Source organism: Pagrus major, chromosome 21 (assembly GCF_040436345.1).
Source record: "Pagrus major chromosome 21, Pma_NU_1.0".
In the NCBI taxonomy this organism is placed as follows: Eukaryota; Metazoa; Chordata; class Actinopteri; order Spariformes; family Sparidae; genus Pagrus; species Pagrus major.
In genome coordinates, this window is record NC_133235.1 from 33035215 (window position 1) to 33055430 (window position 20216).

General features: G+C 43.1%; 1 protein-coding gene across 1 annotated transcript; it reads right to left on the minus strand.

Annotated features, from left to right (window-relative positions):
* Window positions 1-3805: 3805 nt before the first annotated feature.
* Window positions 3806-19256, minus strand: LOC141016848 (immunoglobulin lambda-1 light chain-like). Its single transcript, XM_073491408.1, has 6 exons — window positions 19214-19256; window positions 18811-19121; window positions 6624-6681; window positions 4668-4970; window positions 4477-4551; window positions 3806-4107 (listed from the first exon to the last, which is right to left on the minus strand). The coding sequence occupies exons 1-6, from the start codon at window positions 19254-19256 to the stop codon at window positions 3998-4000; spliced, it is 900 nt and encodes a 299-aa protein (XP_073347509.1). The 3' UTR covers window positions 3806-3997.
* Window positions 19257-20216: the final 960 nt, after the last annotated feature.

A 20216-nucleotide genomic window follows, 5' to 3' on the forward strand; every position in this document is an offset into this window, starting at 1 on the left:
AACTGACCGTTGCTAAACGTAACTACGTAATGACGCAGGGTTGTGGGAGTTGTAGTTTTACTGTGTGAATACTCTTAAATATTCAAACGTAAGAATCAGACTGACGAGCTTTTCGATGTCCTCTGTTCCAGCATGATGCAAAGACGAACACAGAAGTTTTTTTATTTAAAAGTTGAACCACGATTAAACGAATTAAATCAGCAACGCGTATATTCAGTCAACTGCATTTACCAGAATGCAACGGGCGGCAGCGGCGTTTTGTTGTGTCAGGAAGTCAATAAGGCAGAATCATGGCAGTTTGGGCAGAATGGATGGGTTATTTCCGAAAGCATCTTCATAAGTTTACCCCCCAAAAATGTATTAAAAGCCTTTTTCTTGGCTCCAGGTGCTGCTACAGTGTTGATGTGTCGTGTGGTTTGTATGATTCGGGGCATAAAACGAGCTCAGTTTGATGTGAACGACGCTTACAACTGGAGTTAGCTTAGCTAGCAGCCTGTTGGGCAGCTGACTGTAACAGAGTGCTGCTAAATATAAATATAAATATAAATATAAATATAGAGCTGTCGTATTGTGTGTTAATTTAGTGCAGTAACAGCACTTGCAGCCTTTTCTACGCAACAGCTGCACATCCGATTGCTTTAAAAACAAACGCTAGCTGCTTAGCGGCGCTGCTAACGTGCTATTCTGTTCCGTTAGCTCTGGGTTAATTGGTTTTAGACAATGAATGACGGCTGTAAAACTAACAAAACTCACAGTGCAGGCTGACACACGGCTGCTACATGGATGTAGACGTGTAGTGCGCATTGGGTTTTGGACCGATAGAGTAACACTGTTCCTGCCTGGACCCGAAACTTGGAGATAAAGATGTTGTCGCCAAACTCCATTTGGAAATATGGCAATTGAATGCATCCTAGCTTACCGGCAATCACAGCCAAGTCGAAGAAGCGACATGATGCATCATGTAAATGTTGAGAGACTTTTGATCAATACGTCGTGTTTGATCCACCAATTGCATTTATTTCATGTTGTGTGGTGTGGTGGCAGATGATCGAGGGAATGATGAGTGTTTGGATCTGCAGTCAGTGACGTGTTCTTGAAACGACAGATTTTTGAATGGAGTTTGGTTTAGTGAATGTGGGTCATACAAGACGAGCTCAATGATGTAATCCATGTTAAATGTTGTGAATAACAGTGACCAAATAAACGTAGTTTTATCTAAGACAATTATTGCAAACCTTATTTATATATAATTAGCTACATGTCCTTATACAGCAAATACAAAGATATATAACAAATATCCGGAATACATCAGAATTGGCCTAATATTATTATTGTTATTATTATTATTGTTATTATTAGCAGTAGTAGTATAAGTATCATTATCATCATCATCATAAGTATTATTTAGAGAAAAAAAAGGCCATGCAACCACTCCTGGTTTGTTCATTCATTAATTTATATATTGACCTGATGGCCTGTTGTAAGAATAAAGGACGAGCAGGAACGACAGTGTACTTGTAGTATTCAGTCAGTCAAGTCAGTTTTACATGTTTTAACCCTTTAAATGTCACAAGAAAAAGCCAAATCGCTTAAAGGACCAAATAAAGTGCATGAATCTGAATGAATATCAGATGTAGTCCCATGTTCACACACACACAGTTTAAACAGGAGCTGAGGGACAGGCTGAGAAAGTCAAAGGATAAAAGTTCTTTGGTTGAAGAACAGGCAAAAGTGAATCACAGCTTTCTATCACAGCTGGTAGAAGTAGTTGTATTTGTGTAGAATTTCCTTTATTAGATCAGTTTCAGTAGAAATCGTATTTGAAGTATTTTTAGAAGTAGTCACAACAATAATTCCAGTAATACTCCTCATTTACTGCTGTGTGTTTTTTATCCACTAGATGTCACTGTGGGTTTGTTGTCAGTAAAATAAGAGGTCGGAGCATCATCGTGTCGTCATGGCGACCGTCATCAGCATCACGTGGATGTCCCTGCACTTCCTGTGACCGACCACAGGGTGGTGGTGTTTCTCTGTGATGTTTAATGTCAGCACCAGCAGCAAACACAGAAATCCAGCATGTGATCAGCTTTAGTTTGAAATGTGTCACACAGCCATGGTGGAAGAGCTGATTTATTGGTGTGACGCGTATCTAACAGCGTAAAGACACATGTAATGTCACACATGTGTTGTCTGCTGAGACAGCTGCAATATGTTGTCATTCTTCAAACAGGTTTTCATGGTGGAAATGATCAAAGTGTTCAGAGTTATAACACATAACAGAACAAACATCCCTTCAGATAATATGAAATGTATCATAACTGTTCCTTCAGCTTCTTAAAGGAACACACTGACATTTGTCTGCTTTGATTTGACGCTGTTATTCTGTTATTCGCTGATATGTGATCAGTGAGTCTGCTCACAAAGTCTTTGTCACTTTGGCTCTACGGGGAGATTTTGTTATCGAGGGGCGTCTGAACAGCAGCAAGAAAAATCCACCAAATAAATAAAGAACAGCCCAATGTTTCCCCCAGAGAACGCTGACTGACTGAGCAGGAATGAAATGGACACGATTGAACAAATATGGTTTAATCTGTGAGGAGATGAAACACAATATAGAGCATGACACGACGAAAAAAATAGCTTAACTGATAAAAATAACGATGAACTTTGAATGAAGACAGGAACAAAAGTTTTTTTTTGTTGGTCTGCAACGGCTGGAGGACAGCAATGACCTTCACTGAACTTTCACTAGAGCTTCATCTGAAAAAAACATTTACAGAAAACATTAAATAAAGAAGCAGCTGTTTGTCTTTATATTGTGAATGAATAGAACTAAAGGAAAATAAATACTAATACAGGTAGTACTTCATTATATTTATGGACGTGAGCTCCAGGTGGGGGGTCACTGTTGGTCTCTGGGCTCAGTTCAACTTTGTGTGGGTGGAGGGCTCAGTGGAAAAAAGGCTTCCAGACAACAAGAGAAAAGACAAACCAGTCGACAGAGGGAGAGGAGTTGATGAGTGTGTACAGCAGCAGATGTGAATCTCAGTGGTTATTAGGACTCATAAAAAACTGTTGAGAGCCAACCAGCACTTCCTTCCTGCAGCAGACGGGCTGTGTGGGTTTCTGCTCTGCAGCCTTCTCACCGTCAGCTGCACTTTTTCACATGAACAACACAATGAGAGTTACAACAGTTACAGCATTCAGTACTCACTGTCTGAGCTTTCATCCGTCTTATTCACCTGGGAGACAAACAGCTCAAATCCTGAACTCAGGATGGCAAGGTGACAGTTTCCTGAGTTTCCTGAGGCTTTACTGAGTTTCTGCAATTTTTAAGAACCTCAATACAAAGACAATTTATTCATTTAAACTTTTGATGAAGCTGCTGTGTGATCATTTTATAGCAGCTGTAGCTTCAAAGCAGCTCGCTCTGCTGTTTGTTCATGTGTGTAAACAACAGTGTCATCAGCGTAGAGTTTTACATCCACACTGACACAATTATAAAAGGGGCTCAGCACTGAACCTGGTGGCACAGCCTCACCTACTGACTTGTATATAATAGCTATAAGTTGCTGTTTGCTTCTCTTTCTTTAGCTTTGTTGTCCTTGTTTAGCTGTATGCTTATATTCACATCTTCCTGTACATGTGTTCTTGCTGCTGTGTGAAAGTATATTGAGAGCTACTTACAACCAGAGTCAAATGACTTGTAGGTGTCAACATACATGACCCATGAAGTTGATTCTGTTTCTGACTGTTGCTCTGAAGCCAAACTGAAATCCATAAAAACAAGGCTGTTTCTAAAACACACTGTGATTTTTCACTTTATTGAGAATGTTACACTGAGAGAATTTGACAAAGCTGCCACACTCTGCATAATGTATTAAAAAGAAAGACAAGAAGAGAAAAATACTGAGATAATAATGAGATTTGATGGTGAGAAAAGGCGAGCAGAAAACAGTCAGTCAGCATGTGTGCAGTTGGTGGACGGTCCCTTGTTTCAGAGGATCATCAGCAGAGAGAGTCCACAGCAGTACACCAGACTCTTCACTATCAGCATTGTGTAGAGCACACAGAGCAGCTTCACCCTGCACTGAGACTGGAAGGACACTGACAGACAGACAGACAGACAGACAGACAGACAGTGTTAATTTCACCTTTCACTGTACACACAGTCATTAGATTCATTCTTCATATAGAAATATTTATAGTGGAGATTTCAGATATAATCCCCAAAGTTTTTATAACAGCCTTAAAGGACAAAATGTAGTATAGTGGCCCTAAAACGTGTTATTTGTGAGAGTGTTAAGTGAAAGCTCTCTCATTGGGATTAGTTGTGCTGTTGGACACGCTAACAGAATCAGGGAGTGTCTGTTTAAATCCTTCAATGATGAGCAGAAAGTGAACAGACTGATCTGCAGCCCTAACTGCAGCAGAACATTGGAGCTGTCCATGCAGAGAGGCAGCAGGTGATCTTACAGTCGGCTTGCTGCAGAGCTGGCAGGTCTGCTGGCTCTCTCTCTGGAGGACAGGAGGCTGCTGGAGCTGGAACCTCTGAAACAGAAGAGGAGGCCAAAAGAAATGTCAGTCCTCTGCTCCTCTGCTCTCTTTGACAGCGTCTCCACATGAAGCTGAATCACTGCTGAACACAGTCACCAAGCCTTCATTACCTTGTTCTGTTTGGGCCTCCACTGTGCCCCCCTCGTGCTGGACGGAGCAGCGGTATTTATACGTGTAGAGAGCGTCCCCGTCAACCAGCAAGATGGCGGCGGTGCGTCCCGACTCTCTGAGCTCCAGCTGCTCTCCCTCAGCAGGGAGCCACTTCTCCTCATTCTCCTTTCGTCTGGTCCAGGAGAACCGGACCAGAGGAGGAGACATGGCTGAGGCCACACACAGCAGGGAGCTCTTCCCCTCCAGGTGGGCTCTGGATGCTGCTGGGTACACGCTCACCACGGGCTTCACTACCTGGTCATCTGAAGTTTGACAGCAGCAACAAGCAGCACAGACACACATTGACACAGTCAACAGCAGCTTACAGCACTGCACTGCATTCAGTGTGATCCTGGAAACTGCATGGACTCTGATCACTAAACTACTCATCAATACAGCACAAAGTCCAACACATAGACTGGATTCACCTGCACATCAAACACACTCATCATGTCATGTCATCATATGTTATATGGGGACAAACAACATTATGTGTTCAGCACTTCTTTCTTTCAATGTGCACATTCATCATTATTAAGACTATTACTAATAATAATATAACATCATATTTTCATACAATGGAAAATCTTCATGTGTATCATGATAAAAGACATATTATAATAAAGGACATATTTACCCTCAAGTTTAGTACGCGCTGCCATTTTAATGTTTACATTATCCACCGCATATTATAAATATTTTGAATTTCATGTTTTTCATAAATATTTACACTTAACACACAATTACAAATACATGTTTTCATATGACTAATTTGAAAAAAGATGTAATTTAATATAAAAGAAGGTAAATCTTTGTTGGTTTAATGAAAAAAAATGATATAATTATTAAAATGTTCTTTTGCAAAATACAAAAGCTTCTTTAAATATTAAGTTAATATATATTTTACAATAAAATACATATTTACCTTCACATAAAATACTTTTTAAAGTTATTACAACATGTCTAACATATGACAGATTTACCACCGTGTACTTTAGTCCAGCCGCTAAAGAAAAACAAGTCAGTACATCAAGAATATCATAATGTTTTTTTCAGTATTTTTACATTTATACACAATATAATATAATATAATATGTCTTATTGAAAACAGTATGTAGTACACAATATTTATCATCACACACTGCTAATACATTTACTTTTAAGTATTTGAAATGAGGTTTGACATTATTCTTTTTTTTGTTTAAATTATACACGAAATTATTAATTAATATATTTATTATTATATATCAATTATTTAAAAGTCAATCACCATGAAAAATATGTATTTTCATGTGCCATTGTTTATCATAATATATAATGTTTAAAATATATATTTATTTAATATTTTAGTATAATAAGTATATATCATATTTATTGTAATATCATATTCAGTGTCTGTTTGTCTTCATGTATAAATATATCTCACACTAAAAGACATATGTACCATCATATAAAATACAATTGTCATGTGGTCAGTTTGACCATTTAATAAAGACTTATTAATTATCCTACACAACATATTTAAAGTTATATGTTTTTCAGATACATTTCCTGACATATATTAAATGATGTTTAATATCATATATGATGTTGTTTTATAAAAACAAGAGATGGTGCTGAATTACTGAGAGGATCAAATACTGTATATTTGTAACATTGTCAATATCAAACTTTTTCTATATGAATCAGTTTGATCTCCTGCAGAAAAAAAGAAGAACTTCAGTTGTGCAGTGAGATTTAAACATCTTTTCAGGAGTTATGAACCTTTTTATGTAACAATAGCTGCATGGCTGCAAGAATTCTCTACTAATTATGAACAAACTAACATGTAAAGCCTGAAGCAGCAGAAACTCATTAAAACACATTTTCAACTTGTTCAATAAAACAACTGAAGGAAAATTCAGCTTTATTCTTACCTGTTACAAACAGTTTAGTTCCAGAGCCAAACATGTAGTAGTAGTCGAACCAACCATCCTCCCACAGTGAAACAGCGTAATACAAAAACCTGTGTGCTGTTGAACGTGTCGGCTGAGGTGAACGAGTCCAAATGATGAAGCAGGATCATATTTCAGCTCCATGATGTGTTTCTCTAATGTTCATATCAACATGACTGTCTCTTCTTTTATTGTCTTTTTAGACACACTAGCAGTGTTGCTCTATGGATGCTGATGTCTGTTGCTCCACTACTTTAGTCCACATGGATTGGACCTGAACCAAAGGATGGATGGATGGACTGACATGACATTTTCTACATTTCAGTTTCAATTTCTACATTCTTGGTCCCCAGAGGATGAACTTCATTCATTGACTTTGTTGATTCTGACTTTTTATCTCGCTCCACCAGCAGGTCCACCAGTTCCTGGTCCTCAGTTGGTGGCCCAGTCGACACCTGTTCCCGCTTCCTTATCGGCGGGTCAGCAGACTTGCTCCAGAGCCGGACCAGCGGTCTTTCCTGATACCCGTCCAGACCTCCAGCTGCCGGCCTCCTGCTCTGCCTTGCAGCAGTCCTCTGTTCCTGTTCTGCAGCAACCTGTCTGAGCTGAGCTGCAGCTGTCTCCAGTTCCTGTGCTGAATCAGTCTCCTGTGGCTGTGGTTCTGTAACCTCTTGTTTTCCTGACTCTGACAGCTCCACCAGCTCCAGTGGCAGCTCCTGACAAATCTCTCAGGGGGGCAAGTGTTGTGATAAGAATCAGAATCAGAAATACTTTATTTTCCCCAGGGGAATTTGTTTGTGTGACAGCTGCTCCCATTCAAGTTCAGAATATGCAGAAATAATAATAATAATAATGATAATAATATCAATATCAACCAAAAAAAATCAAAAATACAAGAAATGTACATATAAACAGAGCAATAATGCCACACTCAGAGCGAGGAATTAAACAGTTCGATGCCCACAGGCAGGAATGATTTCCTGTGGTGCATCTTGGTGGATCAGTCTTGTGCTGAATGTACTCCTGGGCTGACCACCACGTCATGGAGTGGATGAGAGCCATTGTCCAAGATGACATGTACCTTTGACAGCATCCTCCTCTCTGACACCACCGTCAGAGAGTCCAGCTCCACTCCCACAACGTCACTGGCCTTGCAGATCAGTCTGTTGAACCCTTTTGCGTCCGCTACCCTCAGCCTGCTGCCCCAGCACACAACAGCATAGAGTATAGCACTGACCACCACAGACTCATAAAACATCCTGAGCATAGTCAGGCAGATGTTGAATGACCTCAATCGTCTCAGAAAATAGAGACGACTCTGTCCCTTCCTGTAGAGGGCATTTGTGTTCTTAACCCAGTCCAGTTTATTATCAGTGTGGACTCCAAGATACTTATAATCCTCCACAATGTCCACACTGACCCCCTGGATGGAAACAGGGGTCAACGGCACCTTGGTCCTCCTCAGGTCCACAACCAGTTCCTTGGTTTTCGTCACATTGAGCTGTAGATGGTTCCGCTCACACCATGTGACAAAGATGTCCACAACAGTCCTGTATTCATCCTCAGCACCTTCACTGACACATCCAACTATTGCTGAGTCATCCGAGAACAGGAGACAGGTCTCTGTGCAGTGGTTGAAGTCCGTGGTGTAGAGGGTGAAGAGGAAGGGAGAGAGGACAGTCCCCTGTGGGGTCCCAGTGTTGCTGACCACTCTATCTGATACACAGTGTTGTAAGTGTTGTCAGATAGTCAATAATCCAGGTCACAAGGGGGGAATCCACTGGCATCGCTGTCAGCTTCTCACCCAGTAGTGCCGGACGAATGGTGTTGAATGTACCAGAGAAGTCAAAAAACATGACTCTCACAGTGCTCGCTGGTTTGTCCAGGTGGGCGTAGACATGGTTAAGCAGGTATATGGCATCCTCAAGTCCAAGTTTGGGCTGATAGGCGAACTGTAGGGGGTCCAAGAGTGGTTTGACCAAGGGCCGGAACTGCTCCAAGATGAGTCTCTCCAGAGTCTTCATGATGTGGGAGGTCAGTGCCACAGGTCTGTAGTCCTTGAAGCCACTGGGACGCGTCATCTTCGGCACAGGGACAAGGCAGGACGTCTTCCACATCATAGGGACCCTCGGTAGATTCAGGCTCATGCTGGAGACATGGTGAAGTACTCCACATAGCTGGTGCATAGCACCATAGCACATTAGATGATGTCTAAGGTGACTTAGGTAAATGAAGGCAGCTGATATTGTCATGTTGTAGTGAACTATTTGTACAGTTTGGATGAACATTACACAGTGATCATCAACAGATGGGTCGCCATTCATGAGTTCACCCTCAAGACACCTTTAGATGTAAAGGTAACAACATCTTAGAGCCAAATAAAGGACAGTGGCACTGGGCCTGATAATGTGCAATTAATACAACTATTTACAGTTCAACTGTTGAGGAGATATAAATGCAGTGTTGGGAATGTTCAATTTAAATTCAGTTGACTCACTTGAATGTTTCCATTTGATGCTACTTTATGCTTCTACCCAGAGGCAAATACTTGACTTTTTACTCCACTACATTTGTCTGACAGCTTTAGTTACTTTGAACTTTTCAGATTACAGTTTTTCATCACCTTCCTGTCCAGTGAAAACCATGAATCTCCAGATGTGTTGATGTTGAACGTTTGTGATGAACTGAAGGATGAAGTGTTCCTTTATGTGTTGACAACAGTCTCCTCCTTCTTCAGCTCAATAAAATCTTAGAGAATATGATGCATTGCTGCAGATTAAACCAGCCAACAGTGCATCAAGTAGTTAAAATGAGCTCAACCTGCAGTAAAATGGCACATACACATTAATGCAACTGCAATATTAATCCAAAAACATCAGATATAAGAGGAAAACGCTGACCATATTACTGCAAAGATTCATGGTGATACGACTTCCCTCCCTCAGTAGATACTTCTTGACGGTTAAACTTGCTCTGGGTGTTTCTAATTGTTTAATTGCCAGTTCATCCTGATAACTATGATGACTGAGCCGTATTTCTCTCAACAACACGATGGATTTCTTCCTCTGAGTTGTGGTAACGTTAGCCATGTTGACTTGACCGTGGTGTCAGAATAATCAGAGACATGAGCCTCCGACCGTAGAGCAATATTTTAGTGGAAACCTCTGTCAACGTGTTGTTGAAACCATCTCAGCAATAAAATTCATCACATCTTCTATGTAGTGGCCATGTTGTTTCCACAATAAGAGCTGATGAAGCAAATGAAATCAACAAAGTCAGAAGAAAAACATTCCAGGTTGGAAAGAGGACCATCCAAGAAAACGTGTTAGTGAAGCCTCCAGGAAGCCATAGAGGTGCATTGCTGAGCCTAAAAGCTTCAGAATGGAAGTTGATCAGAGCGTCTGGACGATTTTCAACCAGACTGAAATCTCCCTAAAGGGACAGACATGGCTTGTGTTGCGACCTAGAAATATGTGTACTTGAAAAAAAGAATAGATCAGACCTTTTACTGAGTAATATAATTTTATTGCTAATGTGTACATTATTTAGCAATTATCTTTGATCAATACAGTTTTTATTTATATTAGTGCTCATACAAAATAATGTATTTCTGTTTTAAGCAACATAATACGTCATCAGCGTGCGTGCGGCTGTGACATCATTGATTACGGCCGAGACTGTATTGTTGTTGTGCATGTGTGAGCGCCAGTGAGAGTCTGGAAAGTACAAACATAAAAAAGTGCAGCGCCAGAGAGAATAAAGTTGCCAAACTGAAGACGGAATCCTGTGTGCTTTAAGGGTGCAACATAAAATTGGTGTTTCTGCCCGGTTGAGTTTGTCTTTTTCCACAACGGAGGAGCAGCTTATAGCAACAACAGAACAGTAACCAACGTGGCCGCTAGCCTCACATGCTAACTCCGCAAGACTGCATCGCGCTGAGAAGACGGTGAAGGTAAATAAGAAGAAAAAGTGTGCTATCATGACCAGTCCACCAAAACTATCACCTGTTTGGGAGAGTGTCCTGGAGGAGATAGAAGAAAAGTTGCCGGCACTGCAGTTAAATGATGTCTGTACAGCACTAAGTTCAACCGTGGATGAGAGTAACAGAGCCTTGCCTTGTAAATTAAGGAGGCTTATCATTCAACACCTGGAAGGTGAAGATGTTACATCATTGGAGGATGCAGGGATGTTGCTGTTACTAGGGTTAAGTGACAAAATTGATTAATTAAAAGAGAAAAATTAAAGTAATGATGAATCCCAGTCTAAACAAATGACGCCACAGCGCCGTCTGTTGGGGAAAGGGGATACAGCATCCAATAACGCAGATGAGGTGAGAGAGAGCAATTCTGCCCCAAATTTCCAAGACCAGTCACTGTCCCTATGAGAAGTCCTGCAGTTGTCCATCCACTCTACAGAAGAGACTTAAAAATAGTTGGACAAATAGGAGAGCCAAGTCAGAAAGACAAAATAGGATATACCAGCTTGGAAAGGCAAATCCAGAGAGCATTACAAAAGGGATATGATGAGGCGGAAGTAGTGGAGGCTGTCATTCAAGCTATAGTTCCAGGAACAAAACTAAGGAGTTACCTGGAAAGCGCAGTTGATTTGACGTTACAACCCCTCAGACAGATTCTATGAACCCATTATATTGAGAAGGATGCTACAGAACTGTACCACACTCTTACTCGTGCAGTCCAAGAATCAAGGGAAACGCCCATCCAGTTCTTGATGCGAGTTATGGATCTGAGACAACAAATCCTCTTTGCGTCAGAAAGACAAGAGTCAGGATTAAAGTACAGCTCAGAGCTGATCCAAAATCAGTTCCTCCAAACAGTAATCACTAGACTCCAAGATGACACTATTCGCACAGATCTTCACAAGTGTCAATTGTAGGAGCGAACTGGAAAAGAAAATACCTGTCTGATGTTGAAGTGAGACCAGTAGAGGAGCTGCTTGAGGAAGGTGAGCTTGATCTCTCAGCTGCCAATGGAACAGGTATTCCTTATGAAGGATGGATGGGACTTGAATTCACCCTGTCCAAAAATACTGTCTCTGGGATGAGTGATAAACCGGCCCTGGTGCCAATTCTAGTCGCTAGCAGTGACTTTGAATGCCCCATCATCAGGTTCAATGTAATTGAGGAACTGGCACAAAGGGAGACCCCTGAAGACAGTGTCCCCTCAGGTTACATGGTACAGAGACTGTGCTTAGCACTGGAAGTGGGTCGCAAAACGGCGCAAGCTGTTTTATCTGTCCTGAAGAAACAAAAGCCTGAAAGTGATTCCCACACAGCCAGAGTGGGCAGACGACCTGTCACTATCCCAAAGAACAAAGTGATGAAAGTGGAATGTGGACAACTGAATAAAAGGGTGCTGAGCGGGTCACGTGTAGTGTTGGAGCCAAATCAGGAGGCACCATGGCCCACAGGACTGACTATTAGAGAACAGTTGATCCAGCTCCCCCAGGAAGATCATGACAAAATAACAGTGACTGTTGAAAACTTAACTGACAGAGACCTCACACTATGTGGCCGCACAACACTAGGCTGGTTATATGGTGTTGATGCTGTTTACCCACTGGAAATGAAAGCAACAGAGGTTCAGAAACCTCAGTCAGCTAACATTTGCCGAACCTCAAGTGGAACCACATAGGCAGGTGCCAGAGGGAGAGTCCTGGGACCCTCCAGCGGATCTGAGTCATCTGTCCGAGGACCAACAACAGAAGGTGTGGCAGATGCTCTGAGAGGAGTGTGACGTCTTTGCAAAGGATGATTGGGACAGAGGATGTATCCGAGACTTGAAGATGGACATAAAATTAACAGACAATGTCCCTCTCCAAAAAACGTACAACATGATTCCTCGACACATCTACCAAGAAGTGAAGACTCACATACAGGATTTACTGAATAGAGGCTGGATCCAGAAATCTCACTTTCCATACTCCTCACCTGTGGTGTGTGTTAGGAAGAAGGATGGGAGCATTTGTCTGTGCATAGACTACAGGCAGGTGAATGGGAAAACACAACCTGATTGTCATCCAATCCCGAGGATACAAGAAATCCTGGAAAACCTGGGAGGCAATTCCTGGTTTACAGTGCTTGACCAAGGGAAGGTATATCATCAGGGCTTCATGAGCGAGGAAAGCAGACCCTGTACTACATTCATTACTCCATGGGGGCTTCATGAATGGGTCAGAATTCCCTTCAGCCTGACCAATACACCAGCTTCTTTCCAGCGCTACATGGAAGGATGCCTGAAGGACCTGAGGGATGAAGTTTGTGTCCCTTACCTGCACGACGTGCTGGTGTTCATCGACAACTTTGAGCAGCACGTCCAAAACATAAGGCAGGTTTTGCAGCGTCAAAAACAATGTGGTATCAAGTTAAGACCAAAAAAATGTGGCTTTTTCAAAAGAGAGGTCTGTTATGTGGGCCGTGTGATTTCTGCAGAGGGATACAAAATGAACACGAAGGAGGTAGAGACTGTTCAGGCCTTGAGACATGAGACACCAGCCACTGTGCGAGAGGTGATAAAGCTGATGGGGTTTCTCAGTTATTATCAACCCTATATACCTGACTTCTCCAGGACAGCCAAACCCCTGTATGAGTTGCTGGCCAAGCCAAAGTCTGGACAAAAGAAGGATCCGAAGAAAAAGAAAACAGGCCATCAGTCTGCTCAACTACCATCATCCCATCCAGTCGAGTGGACAGAAGTCCATCAGGAAATACTGGACAGACTAGTGAAACAGCTAAAAAACCCACCCATCATGGCATACCCTGACTTGGAAAAGCCCTTCATACTGCATGTGGATGCCTCAGAAGAAGGCCTGGGTGCGGTTTTGTATCAACAACAAGATGGTACCCTCAGAGTTATAGCATATGGGTCCAGGACACTGACAGCGGCAGAGAGGAACTACAAGCTGCACTCTGGTAAACTGGAGGTCTTGGCACTGAAATGGGCTCTAACAGAGCGATTCCGTGACTACCTGTTTTATGCACCTCATTTTACTGTTTACAGTGACAATAATCCTTTAACATATGTCACCAAGACAGCAAAACTCAGATCTGCCCAAAACGTGAGCAGAGTCTTGGTCCTGAAAAGAACTCATGCCCACCTATGGCATAAACACAAGCTAGGAGAAACTGAAGCCGTCAGACAGCTTCTTAGGGAGTGGCCCCATTTACAAATAGATAGGGATGGGATGCTCAGGAGAGAGACAGTATCCAGAAATCAACTGGTTGTTCCTGAGTCACTGAAGCCTCTAATCTACAAACACCTGCATGAGGAGATGGGACACTTGGGAGCAGATTGGATGGTTGTCCTTGCCAGAGAACGCTTTTTCTGGCCTAAGATGAGGCAAGAAATAGAGCACCGTGTGACTAGAGTGTGTTGTTGTGTGAAAAGGAAAAAATAGAGTAACTAGAACACCCATTCAGAGTATTGAGACCTCTGCACCATTTGAGATGATCTCAATTGACTATGTACCCTTAGAGAAAAGCAGGGGAGGGGAAGAATATATACTTGTGATAGTGGACCACTTCACCAAATATGCTCAGGCATACGCAACCAAAGACAAATCTGGGAAGACCGCAGCCAGAAAACTCTTTGATGACTTCATCATGGGCTTTGGATGTCTGTCAAAGATACACCATGACCAAGGGAGAGAGTTTGAAAATAACCTCTTTCACAAGCTCCAGAGCTACTGTGGGATCCAGCATTCGTGCACTTCCCCATACCATCCTCAAGCCAATCCTGCAGAAAGCTTTAATAGGACTCTGCTGGGTATGCTGCGCACACTTGAAGAGACTCAGAAGTCAAACTGGAACGAGCATCTCAACAAGGTGGTCCATGCATACAACTCGACTGCACACGAGTCAACAGGATTTACCCCTTTTTTCCTTCTATTCGGTCGTGAGCCAACCCTGCCAGTTGACTTAATGTTTCCAAAAAAAGAGCAAAGGGGAAGCCAATCGCATACCAGCTATGCAGAGAAGTGGAGAGAAGCTATACAAGAGGCCTACTCGCCATGAAAAACATGAAGAAGGCTGCAAAGAGAGGACAGATGAACTACAACAAGCGCACATGGAGCTCCACACTTGAGCCCGGTGACGATGTCCTGGTAAGGAACCTGACGCCAAGAGGAGGGTCCGGAAAGCCATGCGTGCGGCCGTGACGTCATTGATTACCGCCGAGACTGTATTGTTGTTGTGCATGTGTGAGCGCCGGCGAGAGTCTGGAAAGAACAAACATAAAAAAGGGAAGCGCGGGAGAGAATAAAGTTGCTAAACTGAAGACGGAATCCTGTGTGCTTTAAGTGTGCAACACTTGCTGCTGCAACTGATTTGATAAGGTGTTCAGAAACAGGACACACTGTTGTAAAAGCTTGTAGAGTTTAATCATTCATGAAAAAAATTATAATACTGAAGATGATGATAATAATAAATTACATTTATTATTTTCTTTTTTTTTTGTGGCTCAAGGAGGGCGACGCCCTCTCGCCCTCTATTGGCCAGCCGCCCCTGTAGAGATCCCTCCTTTACCACCGGTCCCACCAGTCCTCCAGAGCTGCTCCACCAGCACCACGGGCCTTCAGGGTCGTCCTGCAGAGCGGCTCCACCAGTCTGGTTGTTTCCCAGCCCAGCCTCCAGTGTGGCTCCATCTGTGTGGCCAGCGTCCAGGCCTTCACCCTCCAGACCTGCTCTGTCCATTGTCCTGAGGTCTACAGCTCCACATGTGTCCTGCCCCGAGGCAGCCCACCTGAGGTCTCTTTCCCCTCCTCACCAGCCTCCAGACGATCTGCCTGAGACCTCGACTCTTCTGCCTTGTTTTGTTCCTCGTAAAGTTAATTTGTGTTGATTGTAACTTTCTGTGTGTCCCGTGTCTGCATCTGGCTCCTCTACTCTCCACCAAGAACATCAGTGTGACAGAAACTTGAATTCAGAAGGTGTACAGCTGTGTTTTTCTGTTTGTGAGGAGAAAAGGTGTCAAAATATTTTCTATCTGGACATTTTGTGAGTTTATTTTGTTAACTTATCAGGCTGAGGAGCAAACCTGCCTTCACACACATGTCAACATGTCCCAGCTGAAATCATATGACAGCTAGCTGGTTAGCATGCTAGAGCTCAATTTACATCCACAGAAATCTTTATTTTAAAAATATTTGAATTGTTTTCAGAGTTTCTGTTTTTGTTTGTACTTGAATGTATTTTTCCATTGAAAGCTGACTTTGCACTACCCTGTCAGGTTCTGGAGCCAGGAGCCACTGTGGTGTTCAGCAGCACAGACAAGAGTTGTTATTGTGAGCCAATAAAGTTCTATCAGGTCAGAACCACAATCCAGAACCTGCTTTGATAGCACACATCAGAAACACAGCTCAGAGTCCCAGGGGGTGTAGAGGGAGGCAGTGGGTGCAGAAGGAGTGGGTTACAAAATCATTGTAATGTCCCTGTGATTTGTAACAGAGTGAATGGTGTCTCTGTCTCAGCCACTCCGCCCTCCTATCACTTGTCTCTGCATTATGTAACTGTGGTGAGCGGGGAGCATCACAGTGTGTAACTCTTTACAGCAGCACATCACACACAGCACCATATCAGTGACTTCAGTCCAACTGGATCATATTTTATGGAGAAAATGTTTTGTGGTTTTCCCTCTGATGTCCTCCGGCTGCTCTGCCTCCACCTGATGCTAACGTTAGCTACGACTTAGCTCTGCTAGCTGACTCTGCTCGGAGCACCGCCGGGGAGTGTTGGTGTTTACACCGCTGTCACAGCAGCTTCAGACCGCCAGGAGGAGGAGGGTTTTAGGTCCGGGGCCGGAACGGGCAACAGAACCGGGCTCAGCAGCCTCCATGGACATCATGACAAAGGTGAAGAGACAGAAGAGGACGCTGACAGGAAATTAAGAGCAGAGACAGAGACAGTGACCGAGCGAGAGACAAAAGACAAAAGACAGAGTCTCAGACTGGCTTTTAGTGGTCAGAGACAGCTTCACTAAATAAAAGTCTGCAGACAGACGCAGAGCTGTGTTGTGTGAAGCACTTGTTCAAACTTTGAGTGTTTTGTTTGTAGTTAAAACGTAACGTTTCATTACATCTGACAAATTGTCACAGAAACCTGGAATTTGTATTCACACAGTTGTGTTGGCAAATCGCACAAAATACACATTTCTACATATTGTTGCTGTAACGCAGGTTACAGATGATGATCTTCTGGACCTTTGCTTGAAGAAGTTTTCTCTGACTCTCTCTGGACCATTTTTCCTCTGAATCCGTCCAATGGTTCTGTTTGACCCGTATGAAATGATTGGACAGGCTACCTGTCTGTCTACATACGTACCTGTCTGTCTGCTCGCACTCTGACCTTTGCACTCTGCATCACTGCGTATGACCGGAGTCTTCCACAGGGCGAGGTGATGTTTGCTAAAGCTGTTAGCGAGCTAGTGGCACAAGAATGGCAGAGAAAGTGCAGCCAAAGTTCCCAATGCTAACATGCTAGCTTGACAGCAGTGAGTACTAACAATAGCCATGTTTGTTGTTCACGTTCATGATGATAATGTCAGCTATTCTCTTCTGTGAGTGAGACATGAGGTGGTTGGGTACGGTTAGCGATGACGATGTGCTGCGTTCACTGTCCACAGCCTCTGAGCCTGCTCTTCAGCAGCTTGATAACTCAGGAACACAAAGCACACAGCCCCTGAGCCACAGAGCGATGAGCAGCAGCGGCAGTGACAGACTGTCGTTCAGCCGCTAAACAAGTAGCACAAAGCACACGCACAGACCCCCTGAGCCAATAACAGAGCTGCTGCGGCAGCAACGCACTCCTGTAGCGGCTAACGTTAGCATAAAGCACACACCTGAGAAAGTGTGGCTCTTACCGACCCCAACTTTAATACATATTGTTCAAACTACCATTGACTTGTACATGTTTGTCCGTCTGGCCTCTCCGGACACAAAGAGTACAGAAGTGGATTGAGTCTCTGTGTCAATCTGTCAAACGAGGCGATGCTGATCAAATCTAAACACAATTTCTGTTCCTGCATCGACTGTTTCTCACCTCAAATGTTTTCACAAACACATTTTAGCACCAGATCCTTTGTTACCAGCCTGACACCATTTTGTTTCCTGTTTCAGAACGGACGAGCCAAAACCAAGTCCCGCCCACCTCGCAGTGATTTTATTGGTCCAATGCAGCCCAGTGCATTCTGGGAGTTGTAGGTTTTCTACCTCTTCAGCAAGAGCAGTGAAACACTTCTTAAACATGTGACCTTTGTGGCCATGTTTGTTTGTTTGTTTGTTTGTTGTCGGCCCTTGATGACACAAAGTCATTTCAGCCTCTGTTCATATAAAATCTTGACTTGTGCAGCTTTAAATGTTACGAAGTGTTTCATTCTTTAAAGTTTTCAGTCAGTTGATTAAAAATCAAGTCATTAACTTTCCAGATGCTGAAGTGTCGGTCTGGAGACACTTTTGTCCTGATGGTGGCGCTAGAGGAAAGGTCAGGAGGTAACCATAAATGTTAGGGTTCATCCTCTGGGAAGCAGAAACATCCACAGGACACTGATGGAAATGTGTCCAACAAGACGAGCGTCCTAATAAGCCGCTGCTAGAAGGACAAAGTCCTGAGCTGACGTGTGTCCAAGATTTGTCTTTTAAAATGTAATAAAGTGAAATGATGTGGTGAAATCTGCTGAAAGGTGTTAAACAACAAGTGCTGCTGGAAGTGTTTTCATTCAGAGACATTAGTGTTGTGAGGGACGGATGGACTTTATTCAGCAGCAGGACGTTGGGCTGTAAACATTTGATTATGTTTGAGATCATTTTATTGAAATATTCTGAAGTATGTTTGTTGTTTTACTGATTCATCTGGATTATGTTTGAGTTTGTCATTGAATTATTTTCCTCTTTATTTTGTCATTGTGTTTGTGTTTGTGTCCTTTTTCCTCACTGTGTGAAACAACAATAAACCTGCTGGAATATCTGATCAAAATATAAATAAATATAATATGAAATAAATCCCTCAGTTCAATGTGTTTGTGACTGTGGCTGAGATGGAGGTGAAATATGTGAACCTGGGCTGTGGTTTACTGCTCTCTTCCTGTCACAAACACTGTTTGACATTGTTCATCTGTTGGTTTTTGTTCAGGCTGCTCGCATCATTTCTCACTGTGGGGACCAAACAGGAGCAGTAGTAGGTGGCTGAATGAAGGAGTTTAACTGTCTGGATCTTCAACTCACAGCCGTTCTGATTATTCACAACTGAGAAATCATTTTTCTGAGGATGATCGTACCTGTGCTCTATGTTACAACTGTCCTTGTTATGATACAGAATCCTTGTGAATGTTTCTGTGTCTTTCTTCTGGTACCAGAATACTTCACTGTAGAAACACTGGTCAGTTCCTCGACAGCTGAAGGAGACGTCTCCATCAACTCTCCTGGTCAATGTTAAATCGTCCTGAATCAGCTGTGCTGCCATGGCAACCAGCGCTGTAGAGAAGCAGACAGATAGATGAAGGTCAGTGTGACAGTGTTTGTTCCAGGTGGACTTTGTTGGCTCCTGATTGGCTGGAAACACTCACCTGAACACAGACAGCACAGAGCAGCAGCTGGGAGGAAAAGCATTTTGTGCAGTGGTGTTTCCTCTGGTGAACCTGGGGAGAAGTGGCGCTGTGACGCAGCTGAGGCCAAACGAGGACGAGCTGCGAGATCAGACGAGGACCACGTGGTTTCTAACAGGTCCTCAGAGCTCCCATCAGCCCCTGCGGCGCACGGATAAGGCCGCCGCTGCCGATCGGCGGCTCGGCTGAAGCTGCTGTGTAATAGAAATAGAAACAAACATTGATGTGAGCACAAACACATTCAGGTTGGTGGTGAATTTAGTAGCACAGACTGTTATCTGTTGTTGAACAGCTGTGATGAAAAGACTAAAGTACAAATCCACAAAACTCCTCCACTGTGATTTGAAGCCTTAAACGTCCCCTTACATTTCTGTCATTTCACTCAATCATTTCATTTCTATGACACATCAAACCTTTTCCACACACAGTGTCACATCTTTATTGTGTCTCCTGTTGTTCAGTCTCTTCATTAAAGCTACATGATGTTTCACTGAGTGAAAGATTCAAAGCCAAGACTCCATCAAATGGAACATTTCAACATGTCTGCTGCATCATTTTACACACATTTCCCCAAAATCCAGCCTGACACATTTGGTATTTGTGTAAACTTTGGGATCTCCAGCAGAACGTCAGATAAAGTTCAGAGGGTTAGTTTGTAAAGACGAAGCCAGCGGAGGCTTCAGAAGAGTTGAAGTCCAGCTGTGCTCCTCATATGTGAAGCAGTGGTTCTGGTGCTGTTCCCTGGAAGGAGCTCAGGGCTCTGCTCTCTACTTTCTCCATGTAGAGGTCAGCCACAATGGGAGACGCTGGTGAAGCCACCACAGCTGTGCTTCTGCCTGTAAAAACCCTCCTTGGATGTGAAACAGGTGGTATTCGGGCAGAGGTCGGGGACAAAAAGTGGTCCGAGTGAAAAGAGAAAATGTGTGGTTTGTAAGTGAGCTTTAAAACGACACATAGAAGTGTT